The following is a 22,215-nucleotide window of genomic DNA, read 5'->3' on the forward strand; positions in this document are numbered from 1 at the left end:
GAGAGCAATCCTGTGCCAGCTGGGAAATGGACTGGATGAAGTAAGAATAGGTCTTGACCAACCTTTAGGTGTTGCGAATTACAAAATAATATACAAGCCATTCCCAAAGCTCCACACAAAGAGCTGAACCCTACTGTCAGCAGTTCACAAAGTGCCTTTACAAAGCAGCTTTACCATGGTGATCGGAAGCCTCTTATCTCAACATCCAGAGAAAAGGATTCTTTTGTCTCGTCTTTCGCAACTCAGCCAAGAACAAAAAAAAACCCCACCACAGACTGACCTGCTATTCTGCCTGTTGCAATTGGTTTCCAAAGGACATTCTCTCTTTGCTTTTAGTTACAGGGTAATTTATAGGCAGGCACCTTAATCCAAGAGTAACCCAACCACAGTTCTGTTGAGCAACAGGTTTAGGAAAAATGCTATGTTCAGGGTAAAGATCAGCTAATAGCATGTTAGAAAGGCAATAGCAAAGCAGGGGACAAGATTTGTCTTCTAGAGCCCATTTTCCCCATACAAACCTCAGGAGGACAGAGGCCAAGAAGGAAAGCAGAGCACGTGAGATGCTCAGGAAAGGGTGGACTCCTCAAAAAAAATACCCACAGAGGTCATCATTTTTGGAGGTGACAGGGTATCATCAAGCTCCCATTGACTTAAAACAAGCATGAGCTTGGTAACTTTGAAAATCAGGCCACTGTTGCCAGGATGGCAGTTACCCATAGCTCAGCCCCCGAAAACAGCATCAGCCTATGATAACAGAACCTTGTAGATTAGTACTTTGAACTCATGAATACACTAGAGTCTGGGTCAAATGGCCAGGCAGAGCCTCTCCATGTCCTTATTAAGGTATGTGTCAATATAAATTGGAAGCATTGGCAATTTTCAGGCATTTTTCCGAGCACAGAAGTTGCTGTGCGCTCTTGTAGAGAGTGCACTTCGATCCGCATGTGCGCATAGTATTCTGACGCTTCCTTTACCACACAGTAAATTGTTTGCTTGGCAGTTTCATCAAGGGCTGTACCACAGAAACTCACTGAGGCAAAAGGAAACAACCACTTGTTAGTCACAGCGAACATTCTAATGTTTGGTGCTGAATCTCAGGGCCACATGCACAACATTTGGTGATATTTGAAGTCCGAGAGGGAGGACATGCTATTTGTTCAGTGCCACCAGAAGCTCTACTCTCAAAGGGACCATGTTCCACAACCAGGGTCTGTTTGAAACCAAAGTCTCTAGAGTAAGGAAGGAATAAGAAGGTTTTCAGGTGTTATAAAGCCACTGAACTCCTGGCACCCTTCGCACAGATTCCTCCTTGGTCTCCACTACATTTTATTTTATCCAGTTGTTTCAGGTCTCCTTTTCAGTCAGAAGTAGCCATCCCAAATTACACACTGGGAGGGCAAAAGGGAGCCCCAAAGCAGAACCATTGGGAGTTTCAGTCCTTCCACCATGGTGTTAAATGACCATGCTTTTCCCACTGCGGGAACTTCCTTTTTCCTGCAGGAGAAAATAAAAGAGAATCACAAGTGTGGGGATAACATAGAAAGCATGTCTCCCTACCCCACTCTGTAGCAAAGCAGCAAGGACCTTTGTACCAGCACAGAGTTAGAACTGGATCTAGGTTTCTCTAAGGGAAACCTATCTTTGTAGCTCTGACAGGAGAGGGGAGAGAGGAGGGGAATACCACATTACTGTGGGGCATGACCCATTTGACAAGAGCCCTCTGTTTTAAGATCCTACATCTGAGGGACTTGGAGGTCACTTGTTTCCCCACACCTCCTAAAAATTGGGATGTATTAAAAAAAAGTCAGGGGATGTAGGGAGTGGGCTGGATAACTCAGAGGTTGGGAATTGGATATGAAGCCTTTTGCCCCTGCATTGCCAGTTCAAATATTGCCCCAGGTTGATAGCTCCCAAAAATTGTTCTCAGCTAATCCCTGTTCAGTGTGAAGCAAGTTCAGTTCTCAGTCCAGGTATCTGCAGTAGAATTGGCACTAACTGCTCAATACCTCTGAAAATCAGGCCACTAGTTTAGGAACCTAAATATGGACTTAGGTGCCTAACTTTAGGTGCTCAAGTCTGAATGTTTTGGCCATATTAGATACAGGTATTTATAAAGGTATATTTTGCTCCTTACAAAATTATTAATGTTAATTTTCTTAAATAGCAGAGACTTATAGAAGTAACACACCAATTGAAGTATTTAAAAAAATGGAACTAATCAAAGTTTAACAAAAACCCCACCCCCTGTGCCTTGGGATGACAGATACCCCTTCCCAAGGCTGTGCATGAGGGGAACAATTTGGTACCCCTCCTACCCTGACACACCGTAACTACACTGTGTGTGCACGCAATGGGGAAGAATTCAGCACCTCCCTCAACCAAGCTGTGTGGGACATTTTGCACCTAACCCCAACCTTGACATACAGACTCCAGCACGCATTTGACACCCATTCTCCCACACACAGAGAGGCTAACCGTTCTCAACAGAGAACAGTCAGGGACTCTGACTCACCGACTGCTGTCCCACGCTGCTTCTGTGTCTGCTGTCCTTGGCTGGGATGATTTCCAGTGAGCGGTAACTGGGTGGCTTGTCTTCTGGCCAACCTGGGGAGCGACGGTGGCGTTGCCTATTGTTCCCCTGGAAGCGATTGTGCTCTTCTGCTGAGCTCCACGACTCTCGCCGCACTGGAGGAGAGTAGCTGCGATGCTGGCGCCCCCGCTGCTCTGAACTGCTGCCCTTTCTGTTGGAGTGTTGATACTTTTGCCTCTCCACAGGCTGCTGCCTGGGGTCAAAGCGGCGGCCCGAGCGCTCCCTGGCCTCCTCAGGGTAGAAGATGCCACCATACCTACCACGGTCTGGTCGGCGCATGGGTGAAACATCCTGCCTCGAACTCCGGTGCCTGCCCTCATAGCTGCCCTCCCCCTGCCTCTGAGGCGGCTGGTCTCGTCCCTTGTCCCAGGATTCCCGATCGAAGCTGGAGTGAGAATCTCCATCCAAGGGCTGGCGTCTTCTCCAGTCCTCCCTCTCATCCTCTATTGTGGAGCCCCAGGGTCCTGCAGCATGGCCAGCTCGCTGCAGGTGAGACAAGTTACTGCTCCTCTGCGAGGATGGGATGAGCTCAGTGATGGGAGGCAGCTGGATTACCCTGCGTTCCACAACCTCCGAGCTCAGGGAGGAGAGCACGCTGGGATGCTGGTTGGCCCCAAAGTGGTGGGAGGGTAGCAGGGGCTGGGATAGGTTGAGGTTTTGGATCTCAGACTCCAGATAGTCCAGGATGTTGTTTTTGGGGGGCAGCTGGCTCTGTGAATGCACCAGTGGGAGGCTGCTCTGCAGAGAGACATCTAAGGATAGGGGACAAGGGAGAGCAGCAGTCAGGGGGAGGCAATAAGGAGACACCCCCCTCCCTGCTAATGAGCAAATTGTCTCTCCTGAGTAAAAAAGGAGCCCAACTAAGCTATCGGATACTTTCTCCCCTCTCTGTCTGTTAGGCAAAGAGGCCCCTGCAAAGCCATCTAGCTCCCACACCACATGCAGCAAGGACCAAAGCCAAGCTAGTAGTGGGGCTGGAGTGTTCTGGGGAACTTAGAGGTGATAAGTCACAGGGTCATCCAGCAAACCAGGAATGTCAGTTCAGGAGGCATTCTTCTAATTTAGCTGCTTGAAAAAGAACAAATTGTTCTGTATGGCGGGGACACCAGTTCATTTCCCTGCCAACTTCGTCAAAAGCCAAAATGTAAATTCACATGCAAAACTTTGTGAAGCTAGAGTTGATTCATATTTGTGACTGTAATACTATGAAGAAAACTAAGTACTATGAAGATTAGCATAAAGAGTAGCAAACTAATGAACTGTAATGAACACAGACTTATGGTATTCCAAACAATCTTAATTCTGCCCCTGTCCTCCGCCAGCATGAACTCTCCTAACAGACATGTGTTATAGATAAGTGTCAGAGTACCACATCTTAAACCATGCCAGCCTTGGTGGCTCAGTCTCAAATTCATTTAGTTACACATAGAATGAGTATAAGGCCTGGTCTACACTTACTGGGGGATTGACGTGCGGTGATTGATGCATCAGCGGTTGATTTAGGAGGTCTAGTGAAGACCTGCCAAATTGATGGCAGATCGCTCTCCCATCGACTCCTGTACTCTACCTGAAGTAGAAGTGCAAGGGGAGTTGACAGGAGAGCATCTCCAGTCGACATCGCGAAGTGTGTACCCCATGGTAAGTAGATCTAAGTACGTCAACTTCAGCTACGTTATTCACATAGCTGAAGTTGTGTAACTTAGATCGATCTCCTCCAGTCGTGTAGACAAGGCCAAGATGTACAGTTGGGCCAGGAAAATGGAGCTTAAAGGATGAGCAGCTATAGGAGCTAACTGACTGGCTGTACAAAGACAACATGCACAGAAGCATGGTGGACAATATCAGTTAGTTGTAAGAGATCACTGATTAGGAGGTCTTCCAGCAATAAGCATATAAAGCAGTTTGTAATATGTCCTGAAATTGCAAGAGCTAAATCTGAAGATGCACGCTGTGCAGCTGTATGGCTGTCAGGACAGTATTACAAAACTTGTTTCAAGTTGATGGTGAACAAGGGCAAAGTTCAAGTTGTTTGGGACAACAGCATGCTGCATTTCCTTATTTTCCAGGGTTTGCTTTTTTACAGTTTTTCTATAAGAAATCCTACTCTGATTTGCTAATCTTCGTCTCTGTACAACAGTCTTTTAACCTTTTCCTTAAATTATTGACACTCATTTACAACTCTGACTACTTTTTTGAGGTGGGGGGAGGGCTGAAAATGTACATAAGGAACCAATAACAGGCAAGAATTAAGCTCAATATGAATCCTCCCTTGTTTCTTTGTTAGATGTAATAGAGCAGGGGTCCCCAACCCCCGGTCCGCGGCCCGGTACCGGACCGCGGGCTCTTACAAACCGGGCCGCGAACCGACCCAGTGGACGCCTGCGGGAGGTCTACCCAAGCCGCGGGACGAGCGCTCCCTCCGCAGTCATGCCTGCGGGAGGTCCGCTGCTCCCGGGGCTCCGGTGGACCTCCCGCAGGCATGACTGCGGATGGTTCGCTGGTCGCGCGGCTCAGCTGGACCGCCCGCAGGCACGCCTGCGGGAGGTCCACCGGCTCCGGTTGAGCTGCCGCAGGCATGCCTGCGGGCGGTCCAGCTGAGCCGCGCGACCAGCGAACTGTCCGCAGTCATGCCTGCGGCAGCTCAACCGGAGCCGGTGGACCTCCCGCAGGCACGCCTGCGGGAGGTCTACCCGAGCCGCGGGACGAGCGCTCCCTCCGCAGGCATGACCGGTCCCTGGTCCTGAAAAGGTTGGGGACCCCTGTAATAGAGGTATTGAGGACCATTTGTCCTCTGTCATTTATACAGACTGGTAGCAGCATAAATGAATTGCCTTCTACTCATTGTGTGTCAGTTTTGGCTATAAGGAGTTGACTATGAACAGCATAACCCCTGTAGCTCCCTCTCCAGGGCAGAGAGACTGGATCCCCTCTTACCCCATGGTACAATATAACCAGTGATGAGCTGCCAAAATCTTAACAACCGGTTCCCTATAAAAAGTTCTGATTGGGGGGGGGGGGAGAAGCAGGGGTTGGGGGAGACATACCTCGAGGGGCCCTGCAGGGCCTGGGGCAAATTGCCCCACTTGCACCCCCCCCGCACAGCCCTGGAGCTCGCAGCCCCCCCTTCCCTTGCTGGCAGCTCAAAGCAGCAGGACAACTCAGGAGCTCAGCTGAGCTGCCCAGCTGCTGGGGACGCTGCAGCTCTGCGAGGGAAGGGGGGGCTGTGGGAGACATCCTCATGGGGCCGGGGGCCCAGGGCAAATTGCCCCATTCCCCCCCCCCAGCAGCCCTCCTCCCCCTTACCTTGCCGGCAGCTCAGAGCTCAGCTGAGCTGCCCAGCTGCTGGCCATGCTGCGGCTCTGCGGGGTGGGGGAAGTGGGGGAGGGCCCAGGGGAGACATCCTTGTGGGGCCAGGGGCCCCTGCACGGCCCAGGCCAATTGCCCCACTTGCCCCCTCCCCTCCAGCCAGCCCTGGAGCTTGCAGCAGCGCGCCCCCCCCCCCCCACCTGCTGCCGCTTTTTGAGCAGCCCAGCAAGGACTCCTCCGGAGCTCAGCTGAGCTGCCCAGCTGGTGCTCGCGGCTGGCCACCTGCAGCTGGGGGAAAGCGGGGGAGGGGCCGGGGGAGCCTCAGTCTCCCCAGCTGGGAATCCTGGGAGCAACAGGATGGTCCGGCCCGTGGACCGGAGTTCTTTGCCCACCCCTTGGCCCTTTTACAACCGGTTCTCCACGGAAGTCTAATTTTAGCAACCGGTTCTTCAGAACTGGTGGGAACCGGCTCCAGCTCACCACTGAATATAACTGAGTCATGGTAGAAACATCTCATCACCACTGTGGCTGAGGAAGCACAGCCAAGTTACTAGACCCCAAGGAGTTACCAGACTCAAGTGCCAGCCTCACTCTCCCTGCACGGATACCCAAGGGCTCACCTTTTTGCAGCAATGGGTTCAGTTGGTAAGAAGAGAGTTGGGAGTTCCTGTCAGCTCCCACGTAGAACGGGTGGTGTGTCATCCATGGCATGAGTGTCCGAGTCTGCTTCATGAACCGATGTCGTTCCAGGGCTAGGCGAGAAGAGACACAGTTACAGCGTTTCTGCTCAGGGACGCTACCTGCCCAGCGCTCTTGATACAAACTTTGCTTGGCATATGGCAGCATGTGGGTGTGAGCAATAGAGAATTACTGGAGATCAACCACATGAAGGGCTCTCTTTGGCTTGGGGCAAAGTTGAAACAGAGGCAGGGAGGATCCAGCATAACGAGCATGACCCAGGAAAGAAGAGAAGGTGTAGAGTAGTTGCTAGAAATGGAAACAGAGGAATTCTGCTGGGGTGCAAAACTATCTAAGGCACCTGGGAAAGAGTTCCCTTGTGAGGAATGGTTCTGTTATGTACTGCACCTTTTAATGTAAAAGGTCCATCTGCTTTTTCACTAGGGGGAGGGCTGTGAAGCAGTTCAAGATGGAGATTTACACATAGTGAGAGAGGCACTTTACACTTCCTTCTTCCTCTTAATCCCTCTTTAATCCCTCCATTCCCCCATCATTGCTGACAACACTTCCAACCTTCTTTTTGCCCAGAATTATAGCTGGTTTGATGATGGAGGAGTCACAGTAAACTCCTTGCTCTCTTTTGCCCCATCCATGCAGACTGTCCAAATCCTTCCTTTTCGTCTTCCACAATGTATCTCCAACGCCATCCCTTCCTCTGTCCTCAGAGCTAAGGCACTCTGTCATGCTCTGTCCAGCTCCTGTCTGGATTACGCCAACCTCTTTCTCTCTGGCTGATCCAACACCTGTACAGTATTGTACCCTTCCAATCGATGCACAGTATCGCTGCTAAAATTATCTTTCTTGCTCACCAGTTTGACCATGTCATCCCCAACTTTGAATTTCTCCCCTTCCAAGTTTAAACTTCTTGTTCTAACCGTGAAAGTGCTACAAACTTGGCTCTGGTCTACTCCACTGATCTTTCCTCTCATTGTATTCCCCCTGCCACTCCAACTCCTGTGCGCCACCAAAGATGCCAGTCTCAAAATCCTTTTCACCTTCTCCCATTCTATACTGCCTCCGATATGTGGAATGCTCCCACCCCCCATATCTGTTTGCCAACTACCACACACTCCCCATGCAAGTCCCTCCTGAAGACTCACTTCTTCTATGGACACCCATAAGTAGTGAGTCCACACACAACAACAAATTGTGTCTTTTCTGTCCTCACCAGCGTAGGGCAGAGTAAGCTCTCTGGGGCAGGGAATTTCTTCATTTTGCCTTAATCTAACAAGCCACCTAGAGTGAAAACACCTGTTTGTTCTTATGTGGTTTGGGGATCCCCCAATACACATATCTCACACAACCCTCACCTCACCCATCCACCCACCCCAGCTCAGACCAGTGTCATGTGGTCTGAGTAACAGGCTAGGAAGTCAATAACTACAGTGCTCTAATCCTGATTGGTTTCTTTTCAGAGCAGTGCAGCCTAATAGAGCACTGCCTTAGGAACTCAGAGACCTAGATTCTTTTCCCTGCTCTGCTAATGACCTGCTGGGTGAACTCAGGGAAGTCATTTCTCTCATGAGCTTATGCTGTACAGTTCTCTGTGCAGTGCAAGACAATACCATTTTGGGTTTGCACCCCAGAGGGGGTGTGCACTTGAGTGCTGGGTAGTCCCCAAGTTGAGCTTTCCCATACAGAGCTGATCTCAGCATGTGTGTGTGTTCCTGCAGGTGGGTGTGGCCCTGCCTGTATGTGTGCTGGAAGGGAGCTTGAGAGTTGTCACACCAGCAGAGTGTAAGGGAACCCAGGCTGGTGGGTCTGGGAAGCTCAGTGGTACCCCAGTGCATCCAGTGGCACCCCCGAAAAGTGTGGGGAGGGGCAACCTGTCACAGTGGTAAAATAGCCTAACTCTTAGGCTGATTACACTTTTCTGCACACCTGCTGAATGTCTATTTTACAGACCAATGGAGTGGCAGGGGCTTGTAGTAGGAAAAGCTGCTGATAGAAGGGTCACACACAGTTTCCCCCAGTCTAGACCAATGAGTTTATCCTAGAACTTTCCACTGGACTGACACCTGCTTACGCTAGGGATGATTTTGGTGCACTGAGCATTGTGTTTATATACATAATGCAAACCCCAATCCAAGATAAACCCACCTGTTTTGTTACCAAAATCAAAATCAGTGTCAGTAAGGGCATGTCTGCACTACACACTCCTTATGGAGATGTGTAGAGTACGTATGATGCATGCCCCCCTAACACGTGTATAAATAACAGTGTAATTTGTGAGGTACTGCTTAGGTGAGTAGAGTAAGACATGCCTGAATCCTGTGACTATGCACTCTATATGACTCTCTACATGCCCAAGCAGTACCTCCCATGTCTACACTGGGACTTTTAACAGTGTAGCATCAAGATGCAGGAGTCTTTTCTCACCACAGGGAAAGGCTGCGGCAGTGAGGAGTCAGTGGGAAAAAGCTCTGGCAGCTCCCCTTTGCCATAGCTTTTCACTGACATGTGGCTACACACCACAGTGTGGATGCAACCTGTTTACACTGTGGTGTGCAGCTACAGGTACCCCACACGCCACTGGTGTGCATTTTAGACATACCCTAAGAGATTCAAAAAAACCAGGTCCTTAACCTTTACCTGGACATCATCAGCAGCTTTTCTTGCTTCAGATGGTGTGGGCCGCCCTCTAGTGGCCCAAGCAAACAAAGATACTGTATGTGTGGGGATGTGTGTCTAAAGAGCTGTGTTCTTCTGGATGTACTGGGACATACCCAGTTTTTCCATATAACGTTCTGCTATCCCAGGAACTTATTTTGAGATGCCTCTAGCATCCCATTCTTTGTTTATTTTGGAAGGAGACAAGTAACTTTCTGGATGCTCAATAAATAGTAATAATAAAGACCAAAAGGAATTGGGTCACAGAGCAATGGAGCAGAGCAACAGCTATAAGGACCTCTGAAAAGAGGCAGAAAAGGAAGAATTGCTTGGAGGGTTTCTACACGCATAAATCCCAGCATGCAGTCAAGGGAAAAGTGCGGAAGAACGGAGAGGACTGGAGAAGAGCACAAATTACAGTCAAGGAACCAGAGGAAGAAGGAGGAGGAGCAAACAAAAAAGTTGACCTCTGCCTATGGCCACCCTCTGCAGCCCAACCTGGACCAAACCTATGTGGTGCTGTAACCCCCTGTGCCAGGTTGCAATGCCCACTGCAGGGATCCAGGCCCTGCCCTGTGGGACAGGAGCCACTGCTTCAGGAGCCACTGACCTCCCACACTACAACACGAGGGCTTGCTCTCCAAACACACAACCCCTCCCACCCCAGGGCCTCCCCTCCACACTCAAGCAGAAGTGGCTGTTTGTCTGAAGGCCCAGAGATGGGGTAATCTGGCCTTAGTTGTAAACTATAGCAGTTTAGAGCTAGCCATAGTGACACAAAAATTCAGCTTTTATAAAGCTACTTTTTGGAGCAGAACTGCACTTAGGATTGTAGCTCTGTCAATGAACCTAAGGGCAGGGTCTCTACCATGATTCCTGGGACAAGGCAGTCCCTGCCTACCTCAGCTGCTGGGGTAGAAGAACTGCAGTGGGATAGGGAAGAAATGACACTGAGCTAGCCATGTGAGGAAAATGGTGGAAGGGGGGAGGAGAGAGAGAGAGAGAGAGAGATGAGGTGGGGGTTGCTTCCTTTGGACATGGGACAAAGAGGGAGGAAAGGGATGGGGACTATGTTGTCTAGACTACCACCTCTCATTTTAGAAATGTTGTTCTGAGGGTAACATTAGCCAGAGAAATGTCACCGGGTAGCTTTCCCCATACATTGAGTGATATAAGACATGTTCTGTATCTGTGGGTGCCGTAGTACGTGGGATATACATGCCAATTTTTGCCTCACCTTCCTCATTGCAGCAGCACCGGGTTGGACAGCAGGCACAGCGGACATGGCAGCAGCAGTGTTGGGGGCAGCACTGGCACCAGCACACCCCGATCAGTATGAGGAGGAGGAGAGCACCAAGAACGATGAAGATCACCGTAAGCCAATCTGAGGAGGAGGAGAAGAGGAATTAAGTTGCTGCAGGTAAATACTGAGCATCTCCCAGAGACTTTGAGGTGAGAGAGAAAAGAGAATGGCAGGTGAGATTTACAGATGGGTGGGAAAAAACAGAGTGCTGGCACTTACGCAGAACAACAAGCTTAACCTCTTTGTCTGGGTCGCCTGCAGTGTCTCCTGGAGACTCAACAGCACAGTAGTAGACTCCATGGTCCCACCACATCACCTCATTGATCACAAGGTCTGCCCCTAGGGAAGAAAAACCACACAGTGAGCAGAGGGCACTTTAGGGTCTGAGAGCAGTGCCAGTCCCAGTGTAACAAAATTCCTGTGCTACTGATTACAGAGAGGTGCTGCACCACCATCCCTTTATTGGGAAGCTAGAACCCTGGTTCTTCATCAGCAAATTACCGGTATACAGGACTGCCTCTCGAGCTAACCAAGAGCTCCCTCTGTCAGTTGCAGCAGCAGGTCCCTTATCCCTTTTGTGGACTCAGCCACTGGAGGGTAGCCTTACCTATGAATAGTACACTACATCACCCTGTTCTCTGCAAAATACAATGAAACCTTTACACTGTACACACCCCTCTATCTTTCACTTTTCTCTCCTCCTAATAAGGAGTCATCCTATTATTTTTCCAGAGCATGAATCAGTCAGCCACATCAAACCATGTTATTGCACAATAAGAAAGATATCCCTAGGGTTTATCATATCAGATTGAATCCAATATCACACCTCCTGTCCACATCAGGTCACATCACTGATGCATTAAGTCTGGTATCCCACCTCCTGATCACACCATATCATTCCATCAAGTCTAGTAACCCAAGTCTGGCTGTAGCGACTACCTTGCTTCAGAGGAAAGTGAACTCCATATAATGCACCTGGTCACTTGCCACATATGGTGCAGAATTCCTTCCTAACCCCTGTGGTGCTCAGCTTATGAGAGAGCATGAAATCCAAGTGCCCTTATCTCAGTTTTAGCTTGTGGAACTGCAAACATCCTCCAGTGGTGACATTCAACAGGAATCTGGCTGCAGGCCTTGCTCATAGTGTCTGTAAGTCACAGATAGAGTTGACCAGATTCATGTTTTGTGAAGTGATGGTGGGCAGAATGTTGGGTTGTTACTGGATTCATGTCCTTTTTCCTCCCCAGTGGTCACTTACGATTCTGGATGGTGATCTTGCGCTGTCTGTACTCTATGCCTAGCACAGGCTCGCTCTGTCCACGTCTCTGAATGACGATGCGCACCGACCGCTGGTTGTCATTACAGTCATTGGATGGGTCCTGGCCAAGAGCTAACCCAGCCTGGTAGGCTACAAATAAGCCATTAAACACAACTTAGATGACAACAAGGATTTGAGTCAAGCCCTGATCTGAAACCCCAAATGCTATCACCTCAGAAAGAGCAGGGAGTCCCTTACTGACATATTGTGTGTATCTGTGTCATATCCCTTGTATCTGGGTGTGAGTGAATATGTGATTATACAGAGTAAAGTGTGTTGAGTCTTTAATGCAAAGCATACTGCAAAACAGGGAGGACAAAATCTTTTACGGAGTTAGAAAGTGAATGGAGATGGAAAGTCAGTGATGTGGAGAGACTTTAAGAATGCAGAAGCTGTAGAGGAGAAGGTTCTTGCTCCTACAGTGATTATGATAGCAGAGAGAAGCAGAAAGGAGGCCAGTTCTCAATGTGTAGAGGGAACCACGAGGTGACCAGAGATATGCAGTAGAGAGATGGGACAAGTGGAACAAATCTCAACCATTTCAAAAAAATATTAGTTTCTTAAATAGAGTTTTGAGGTGAACAGAGTTGTATGGATTGTCTCCCTTTTCCCCCCAACTTTTTCATGTTGCTTTTCTTGAGAATGGGGAAAGGACTGTGTCTTTCTGTGTATGTGGACAGAGTCTAGCATGTTATAGGCACTTATGGAATATAGAATCCGGAGATGGACAGTGGATCCAGTGGAATTATTAGAGGATGAGAGAGAATAGGATTTATTCCCGAGAGCAAGCTAGCAGCATAATCCTCAATTTCCAGGTGTCTGGTGAGCTGAAACTTGGGGAGGCATATGGAAGGGAGATAAATCATATATGTACATACAATCACCAACCTTAACCCTCTTTAAGCCCCAACAGGTATTCCCTTGTAATCACATCGAGGGGAGGAGAAGGAGAGTGGATGATAAAGGTTCACTGTTCTGCACTTCCGTAAAGTGTGTGATCCTTTGGACTGACAAGATACTTAATCAAGAGAGGCCATCACTGGCTCTAGTATGCTATGGCTCATGCCCCCAAAGAGTAGGCATTTACTCCATTTCCTCCAGTCCCCTTAAATTATAATGCCTGGTCCCTGCTGGCCAGCTGTGACCATGTGGACCTTCATTCCTGACCCCATGGAGGCAGGAGATCTCAGCTATAAAGTCTGTTTGCTGCCCACTGTCACTGCCCGCAGGGCCTTCGTTTCTGACCACACAAAGGCAGAGCTCTGGGTTCCACGCACACCAGTGATGATGCGATGAGGAGGATGGGCTGCTATTGGCCAGAACTTCTACAGAGGTGGAATCTTAAAGCCTTCAGTCCCCTCAGTGACAATCCCTGCCACAAGTTCCCTCAGCCCAGAGCCTGCAGGAAATGCCACCATACTGTTTGGTTTGTGGGCAGAGTGTCAAAGGCTTGCCCCCCCCGCAATGAGTCTCCCTCCTTCCTCCCCATTGTAGAGGCATCCCAGGGAGGAGGAGTAGAGCACTCACAGGCAGAGTAGTAGTCAAAGATGGGATCCTTGCAGAAGGATTTGAAGCGCCATGTCACCACTACATCCTGCAGTTGTGCTGAAGTGCTGTAGTCACACTTGAGGATCACAGAAGCAAATAAAGTGGTGTACCGCTCAATATCCTGCACTATCACAAGCAGGGAGAGGCAGCCTGCAGGAGAGAACACAAGAGGCACCAGCCAATGGGAATGGACGTTGCATAAGAGCTGCCATTCAGCAATAGCAGCACTGCCACCTTGCCCTTCTATAGCAACTTTCACTCCTAGCCTTTCACAAGTGCTACACTAAGGGAAGGCTCAAAACCCTTCACGTGAAGTATCATCATAGCTATTTTACAGATAAGGAAACTTGCCCAGGGTCACACAGGGAGTCAGTAGCAAAGCCAGGTTAAGAACTCAGAGGTTCCAATTCCCAGTCCCCATCTCTGACCCATAACATACACATTAGTCCATCTAGTCTGGTTTTCTGTCAGACAATGGCCAGGACCAATTGCTACAAAGAATGCAATATGCATCCTATAAAAGTATTTCTATGCATCATCAGGGGCGGCTCTATGAATCCTACCGCCCCAAGCAGGGCGGCGCGCCGCGGGGTGCGCTCTGGCGGTGCCGGTCCCGCGGCTCCGGGGGACCTCTGGCAGACGTGCCTGCGGAGGTTCCGCTGGTCCCGCGGCTCCGGTGGAGCTTCCGCAGGCATGTCTGCGGGAGGTCCACCCGAGCCGCGGGACCAGCGAACCCTCAGGAGTCATCTAGTCCTGTCTCCATACGGTGACCTGAAGCACAAGTAGGAGCTCTTAGGCCTGGTCTACACTATATTTAAGCTACCTTGCATCAACCTATGTTGACCTAACACTGAAATCTACACTGACATCAGGCTCCTGCCAACATAACTGCCCCCACTATGCCAACTTAATAACTCCATGTCCATGAGAGGCGTAGAGTTAAGGTCAATGTAGTTAGGTCAATGCAATGTCAGTGTAGAGTCTGCATTTTACTGGCTTTCAGGAGCTGTCCCACAATGCCCCACGCTGACAGTACAATCGATGCAAGTGCTCCTGATGAGGACATGCACCACCGACACAAGGAGCAAAGTGTAGATAGGCACAAGCAATGTAATTACCATGGTTGCTACCTGCAGATGTAAATTAGCATGGCCTTAGACTTGTTAGCCTAATGAGCATAACATCTGTGGTTCAACACATTCATATAAACATCAATTTTTAAAATCATTCTAAGCTATTTGCCACAATAATATCTGGCACTAACTGTGATAGAAAAGGATGACACTGCCATACTTCACTGCAACAGGAAAGTTAATACAGGCAGCCCACTTATCGGTTTAGAACAATTCACATCACTTCTTTTTAATAGGGTATAATTTTGACTCTCTTCACCTAATTCATTTAATCCATATAGCTAATCCTTACTAGTCTGTGGCATTTTACATCCCAAACAACTACATCTACTGAGTACATTTTTAAAGGTTTCAATAAACAGTACATTAGCTCAGTCACACCCCAGCATTCCCTTATCAAGGGTAAATAAGATAAACACAAAAGGGTGTGCTTTTAATTAATAATAACAAAGATATCACCAGCACCCTTAGATAACCTAATACGAACACTGCTGAAGGGGAGAGTAGCCCACACAGGACAGGATATGGCAAGGGTGGGATGAAATGGGTTTAGAGAGAGATTTTCAAAGGCAAAGGGTACCTATTTGCCCTAACTCCAGGAGAAAGTCATTGTGAGCTAGCCATCTAACTTCCATTGCATCTCTGAAGAGCTCCTCCATAATCCCATACTGCTGGTGTTCTCATTCTAACTCACATCCCCAGTCTTTTTGGCAGCAAAGACATTGCTACACCTGGCAAAATCTTGAGCTGATTAGACCCTTAGAGGCTCAGGGGCATATCTCCTTTAAGGTTCAAATCAAAGAACACAGCATCCCATTCCCATAAACTATTTCTAACCGTGTCTCTCAGGCAGGAATAAAATAGTACCTAGAATTCATATAGTGCATTTTATCTGTGGACCTCAAAGCTCTTTACAAAGATAGGTCAATATCATTACCTCCATTTTACAGAGGGGGATACTGAAGCACAAAGGTAAGTTTTCAAGGATGGTTTTCAAAGACGCAAGAAGTTCCCATGGAAATAAATAGGACTTGCAGCTGCTCTGCACTTCTGAAACATTGAGCTAACCAACTCACCGAAGGTTACACAGTCAGTTGCAGAGCTAGATAAAGAATCCTTTGACTTTATAGGCCAGTGAATAGGGTACTGGAGTTGCTGTCTCTCTCCCTGCCTGGAAGAGAGCATCAGACTGAACACTTGCTAGATTTTTAGTTACTGAAGCCTCAGATTTCATATTCATTGGAGAAATGGCATTGCCCTTGATGACCGGTGAAATCAAATGAAGACCACTTGGTCCTACTTCTGACCAAGTTAATCAGCATCTGCCTCCAAGAGGGGAAACTGTTACCCTAAAACACGTGATAGTTTAGGTCAGGGGTTGGCAACCTTTCAGAAGCGGTGTGCCAAGTCTTCATTTATTCCGTCTAATTTGAGGTTTTGTGTGCCAGTAATTCATTTTAATGTTTTTAGAAGGTCTCTTTCTACAAGTCTATAATATATAACTAAACTATTGTTGTATGTAAAGTAAATAAGGTTTTTTAAATGTTTAAGAAGCTTCATTTAAAATTAAATTAAAATGCAGAGCCCCCCAGACCGGTGGCCAGGACCCGGGCAGCGTGAGTGCCACTGAAAAAAAAAAAAATCAGCTCGCGTGCCACCTTCGGCCATAGGTTGCCTATCCCTGGGTTTAGGTCATTCTCAAGAAGCCATTATGAACTTGCAGACTAACTCCCTGTCTGTAAGTTTTCATCCTAGCTAAAGTTACTGGAAAGTTATTGCCACATCTCTTCCAGCAGCATCTGACCTCTATGAAAATTCTATATCAGCCCCAGTCAGGCTTCAGAGCTGTATATGGCAGGGAGACAGCAATGATTGCACTGGTTATTCCATCTCCTTACAGCCATATACCCAGGCCAAACGTCCATGCGGATACGGATAGAAGTACCTGCTGATTTCAGCAGAGTTAGCCACAGGATACTACTAGTTCACCCATAAGAACTACCAGGGGTTGATGGGCTAGTCTACACTAGAATTGCTACAGCAGTACTGTTAGCGTAGATGCTCTATGCCAATGGGAGATAGCTCTCCCATCAGCATAATTACTCCACCTCCCCGAGTGGTACCTATGTTGGCAAGAGCTTCTCCCACTGACGTAGCACTGTCCACACTGGTGCTTAAGTCAGCGAACCTTACATTGCTTTGGGGAGGGGGGTGGCTTTTCCACACCCCTGAGCAACTTAAGTTGTATCATAGTAAGTGCTAGTGTGTACAAGCCCTAAGAAGGCTTCATTCACTCCTTTCAAATAGGTTGGAGATGGTCACAATGAACACCCTTTCTTCCCAAAGGCCTGATCTCATCTCTTCTTCTGTTGTCTTTTGGTAACCACTCTGCCTTTTTGCCTGTCACTTAAAATCTATCTTCACAGTAATAAATCTGTTTATTGTACCTGAAGCAGTGCATTTGGTTTGAAGCATGTCAGAGGCTCCCCTTGGGATAACAAGCCTGGTACATATCCATTTCTTTGTTAAATTGACAAACTCATATAAACTTGCAGCATCCAGCGGGCATAACTGGACACTGCAAGACGAAGGTTCCTAGGGTTGAGTCTGGGGCCGGAGACATTGGCTAGTGTCATTCGATTGCACAATCCAAGGAGCAGATCACTGGTCCAGATAACACCGGGGGACCTCTCAATCATATAGCAGTGTCGCTCTCAGACAAGACAATCAATGAGTGCACACAACTCCGTAGTTTGCTCTGTACACTGGCTCCCTCTGAATACAGGATCTTTGTTAAGATCATGAGGCCATCTTTGAATCACCCAGTGACTGTCCAGCAACCCACCAGGAATGCTACAGTCAATACATCCAGCCAGCAGGGAACGGGTCAAGGCTGGGAGCAGTGATTTCCTCAAGAGAGGAGCCCTGTCTGTTGAAGCCTCTTTTTCCTGGATGTCTGGCCATCTTTACACTGTCACCCTTTGTGAAACCACAAGGGAGGCTGCAAAGCAGCCCAGCCTCATTCACCCCTTCTCCCGGGGAACTCACCCCCCTCCCACCACGAGGGGTTTTTAGGGACAAGGCAAAGCACTCAGGCTAGCCACTGAGCCCCAGCATCTTCCCCTCTCCCCCATGTGGTTGCCCAGCTCAGCTGGGGAAGAGCCCAGCTCTTCCTTCTCCAGGGATGCATGAACCCCAGCCCGGAGGGGAGCAGGGCCCCCAGGGAGGAGATCCCCCCGCCCCAGAACTGCTCCAGGAAAGGGGGGAGCAAGAGTCCAAGTACTTGGGGGGGGAGGGGAGGAATCACAAACCCAGCGGCCGGGGAGGGCTCCGCTGACGATCCGCCACCCCCCTCCTGGGGCCCTTCTTGGACATGGCGCAGCCCCTTTCCAAGGGGCCCAGAGGACTGGGGCGGGCCCCTGCGTGGCCGCGGCTCCCGCTGAGCCAGACCCGGCTGCAGCCCGCTCCCCCCGCCCCACTCACCTATGGGGAGCCAGGTGAGGACCAGCCCCTGCAGCCACCGCCAGCTCCGGGCCATGGCGCCGCCGCCCTCTGCCTGGAGCCTTCCCCCGAGGGTCACCCCAGCGCTCCGCCTCGCTCCCCCACTCCCACCTGTGCCTCCTTCCTCCTCCGCCCCACTGCCCTCTGCGGTTCCCTCCCCCAGGGAACTGACCGCCCTTCCCCCACTGCCTTCCTCCTCCTCCTCCACCTGCTGCTCCGGTTCCTTTCCCTTCCTCTAACCGCTGCCATCCACTAGCCCTACAGGTGCCGGTCCCTCCCCGCTCACTGCTCAAACCCCTCCTCTTCTCCCTCTCTCATTGCCACCTGCCTTCCCTCACAAACAAACCAGAGTCACTCCCCCTGCCTGACAGCCAGGGGAGACTCCTCCCTCAGCCCCCCTCACAGTTCCCTTAAAAAGTCCAGCAGGCAAATGCTGCCCATCCAGTCTCCTCGCAGGGCTGAGTTACAATACAGCGGGGCGCAGGAGCTACTGGAAATAAACCCCCGTCTCTTGGCATGTGCTCCTGGGTCGCAGCCTTTTGACACTCACAACCCAGCCTCTGTTAAAGTTAGTACAATCATCTCAAATCCCAGCACAAAAACACAGCTGATCACAATAGTGCTTGGGATTTTTTTTTAAAAAGGTGCTAATCTTTTAACTAGGGGCTCCCTCCAAATTTCCCCCTTTTAAGGTGATGAACCCCACTTCCCCTGGCTTCATTTACTTAGAAACAGGTAAGCTGAGGGAATCTTGAACCATGAATTTGTCTTCCCATGTTTTCTCAAAACTATGAACGAGGAGGCAGGCAACATCACACAGCAGACAAATGTAGACACTTTTGTGGGGGCTGAACATCTATCCTAGCTATCTGTGTACTTGCATGTTCTTTACCACCATAGTATCCGAGTGCATCATAAATATTGTGTCTCCTCACAACAACTCTATGATGTAAGGAAATATTACTATTCCTATTTCACAGGACTCAGGCATAGAGAAATGTCCTCTGTAGAGGACCTGTTTTCAAAATTTCAGTAGTAGGGTGGCAACTGGCAAAGTAGTACTGCATCTACTAGATCTAAAGCGATTGTTTCTCCTTCCTCTGTGAAACTTCCTCCTTTCTCCCTAACTATGCCTGACAGCCAAACCTTAGAGTTGTTCCTCCCCTGCCTGGCTCATCTTTCGCTATAGCTGCCTTCTCCAATTCCAACTCAACAACAAACAAATCCTAGAGCTAGTGCAGTTCCCTCCCCATGAAAAGTAAGGTCCTTGTGCTTGCATTCCTTCCTTCTGGAGACAAATCACTTTGCTTTCTCTGATGCATGGAGGAAAAGAGAACAAGCAGGGGAAAAAATCCTCCATGTACTTCTTACTCCAAGATGCAGAGTCCTTTTTCTACAACTCCAGCAACTTTTTTCTATAATTGCAAACTACTGGCATATACTACCCTATATTCCTGCTCTCATAAACACAATACACTGTGTTGAACAACAAGAAGAAAAGCTCTGTGGAAGATCAAAAGCTTGTCTTTTTTCCACCAATAGAAGTTGCTCCAATAAAATATATTACCTCACCTAACTTGTCTCTTGCACAAAAAGAAAGTCATTACCCTCCCTGCATAGGAACCAAATTGACTGACTTCAAAGGGTACCTTTACAGGCATAGCAGCCTGCCTGCAAGATCAGGATTTAGCTGAACACCTGTGGATTTAATGAAGGAATTTAAAGTACATTTTCAGTGTACAGTTTTCAAATGTCCATATACCATTGGTAAATCTAAGCCAAGCAAAGACTCTCTAGTCTTTAGTTAAAAATATACCCAGTTCAATTCAAAGCTCAACCATTCCTGGTATAGTCCTGTTCAAAACAGTGTGGTTATAATTTGTTTATATTGAGAAAAATGTTTGTCCACAGTAGTTAGCTAAATTAGGAGTGTTGTGGGTTGTTCCAGTTAGGAAGATAAATTGATTAGATAGTAAGAGGTTTTTTTTATTGCAATCTTGTTTATCCATAGACTTTATACTTAAAGTCCCGTTTTCCTGAACACAGTAAAAATCAAACAGTGGGAGATAGTTTCTTTACTCATAGGTCCAAACCATTCAACCAAACCAATACTCCTACCCAAAACCTCACTCATTCCATGCAGTGCCTGGACCTTTTTGCTCCTTCTGTTTGTGTGTTGCCTGTCTCTCCCTGTTGCCAGCAAAAAAATACCCAATACTAATCAAAGCCCTGCACTCACACACTTCTAATTCTTGGGCAGACTCACATATGTTTTAAATGTCTCTTACTGCTACCTTAAGTGAGGGGTGGTGGCCACACCCAACAGTTTAAAAGAGGTTTAACCCAAACCACAATAATATTTTTTCCAGGAACCCATAATATAAAAGTGATTGGAACGATTTTGCTCAAACCTTCCACAATAATTCACCAGTAGAGACCAGGCATGGAAAATTTCAGTCCCAAAGATGAATGTTCTGGAAAGTTATGACCATATGAAGACAGCAAGATATTATAGAAAACTATTTTATCATCTTAGCTATTATGGTAATCTGACTGGACCACAAGAATGATTTTTGAGCCTGCAATGGATATTGCACATTCCAGTGCCAGATTTGCTTGGGGCTGACTCAGGTACTGCTGCCAAACCTGCAGTTTCAGGAGCTGCACATCATGGTAACTTCTAGGAATATAATGCTGCTCATGCCCCAGAGTAGAGGGTAGATAATACAAAATGCTTCATGCTGACATTGCTCTGTGATAACTTGAGAGCATATAGAGTTGTTGAATGTCTTCCCTTTTAACATTAAAGCAGAGATGGATGTAACATTACCCAAGGTACAATCTGGACTGATGAACAGCTGTATCCCCTCAGTTCTCCAACCTGGGGTGCCTTTTACACTGCTTTGCTGTGAGGGCTACCACTTCTGGTCTGCTCAGATACAGACTCCAGCATGTAAGTCACTCCCAGTAATAGTATATGAATGCTATAGCTAGCCATTCTTAAATTACACCATAGAGCAACACTAGCAAATTCCTAGTCCAGACTTTCCCCACAAATAAACATCTTGTATTCTCCAGGAGAGAGCAGGGCTGTACAAGCTCATATAAAGGCTGTCATTTTATCAATAGAAAATAATATGCATAAATCCTGTTATCCCAAATGGAGTACCTCAAAGACTTAAATCCAAACACTAGTTTAGATAAAACAAAACAAATGTATTAACTACAGAAAGATAGAATTTAAGTGATTAAAAATAATGAGGCATAAAAATCAGAATTAGTTACAAGAAAATAAAGGTAAAATGCAACTAAAGCCTAACTTAACAAGCTATGTGAATTCAAATCTCTCTTACCACTTTTCAGCAGTTTTACTGGCTGAATTTCTTTCAGTCAGGTTACCTCCCCCCATCCAATGCTGTTTCTCTGTTCTTCAGGTGTTGCTGATACCATGAGTAGAGAGAAAATGAGAGATAATTTGGGGCATCTGTTTTCTCTTCTTAGTTCTTTCCCTTCTTTGAGAATCATCTCCAGCTGAGATTCAGGAAGCAGAAAGTCTGTGTGGATGGGAACATCAATCTGTTTCTTTGTCAAGATGTAGATTTTTTGCTCACACCCTTTTTCCTGCCAAAGAATGGCTACTTAACCAGGTGATGGCCTGTTTGATGGCTAAGGCATCGGCTAGCCTTTTGTCTTTTGGGAACTGGTTTATGACTGCTCTCCAGACTTGGAACATGTCATAGGCTATGTCTACACTGCACTTTCATCAGTAAAACCTTTGTCGCTCAGAGGTGTCAAAAAACACACCCAACCGACAAAAGTGCTGCCATTGCCTGTGTTTTGTCAGCGGGAGATGTTCTCCCACTGACAAAGCTACCGCCCCTCATTGGAGATGATTTCATTTTGTCAGCAAGAGCGCTACACTGCCTAACTTACACCTGTGCCGCTGTAAACTGGGCACTGTAGACATAGCCTTAGTAGTATCATACAGTAGAATCTTATAACTTTAGATATGTTGCAACATATTTTACCAGGACAATAATGATCAGCAAATTATGAATTTTCAAATGATGTCTCACAAGGTATACTTTGTACAAAATGTATCATACTCTTGTAAAAAGGGCAAACATAGGAGTGCACACTGTCTGAACCCACATCTAAATCTACATTT

At 47.8% G+C, this 22,215-nt stretch overlaps 1 protein-coding gene across 2 annotated transcripts; it reads right to left on the bottom strand.

The window, feature by feature from the left end:
* Positions 1-522: 522 nt before the first annotated feature.
* On the bottom strand, positions 523-20,196 carry ILDR1 (immunoglobulin like domain containing receptor 1). Of its 2 annotated transcripts, none has more exons than XM_045001511.1 (8): positions 20,166-20,196; positions 13,393-13,563; positions 11,806-11,955; positions 10,767-10,886; positions 10,482-10,628; positions 6,517-6,648; positions 2,513-3,342; positions 523-1,494 (listed from the first exon to the last, which is right to left on the bottom strand). In XM_045001511.1, the coding sequence occupies exons 1-8, from the start codon at positions 20,179-20,181 to the stop codon at positions 1,453-1,455; spliced, it is 1,608 nt and encodes a 535-aa protein (XP_044857446.1). In that variant the 5' UTR covers positions 20,182-20,196; the 3' UTR covers positions 523-1,452. The 2 variants fall into 2 exon arrangements, with proteins under 2 accessions (XP_044857446.1, XP_044857437.1); XM_045001502.1 differs by lacking the exon at positions 20,166-20,196 and adding an exon at positions 18,030-18,114.
* Positions 20,197-22,215: the final 2,019 nt, after the last annotated feature.

Source organism: Mauremys mutica, chromosome 1 (genome assembly GCF_020497125.1).
Source record: "Mauremys mutica isolate MM-2020 ecotype Southern chromosome 1, ASM2049712v1, whole genome shotgun sequence".
Taxonomy (NCBI): Eukaryota; Metazoa; Chordata; order Testudines; family Geoemydidae; genus Mauremys; species Mauremys mutica.

Excerpts from the sequence above, each read along its gene's own strand:
- ILDR1 (XM_045001502.1), bottom strand. The coding sequence starts at position 18,084 with ATGGCCCGGAGCTGGCGGTGGCTGCAGGGGCTGGTCCTCACCTGGCTC. Across the intron at positions 10,887-11,805 it reads CAAGATCACCATCCAGAATC|GGGCAGACCTTGTGATCAAT; the intron begins GTAAGTGACCAC and ends TTTCTTCCCTAG. Across the intron at positions 6,649-10,481 it reads GTGCTGCTGCAATGAGGAAG|CCCTGGAACGACATCGGTTC; the intron begins GTGAGGCAAAAA and ends CTTCTCGCCTAG.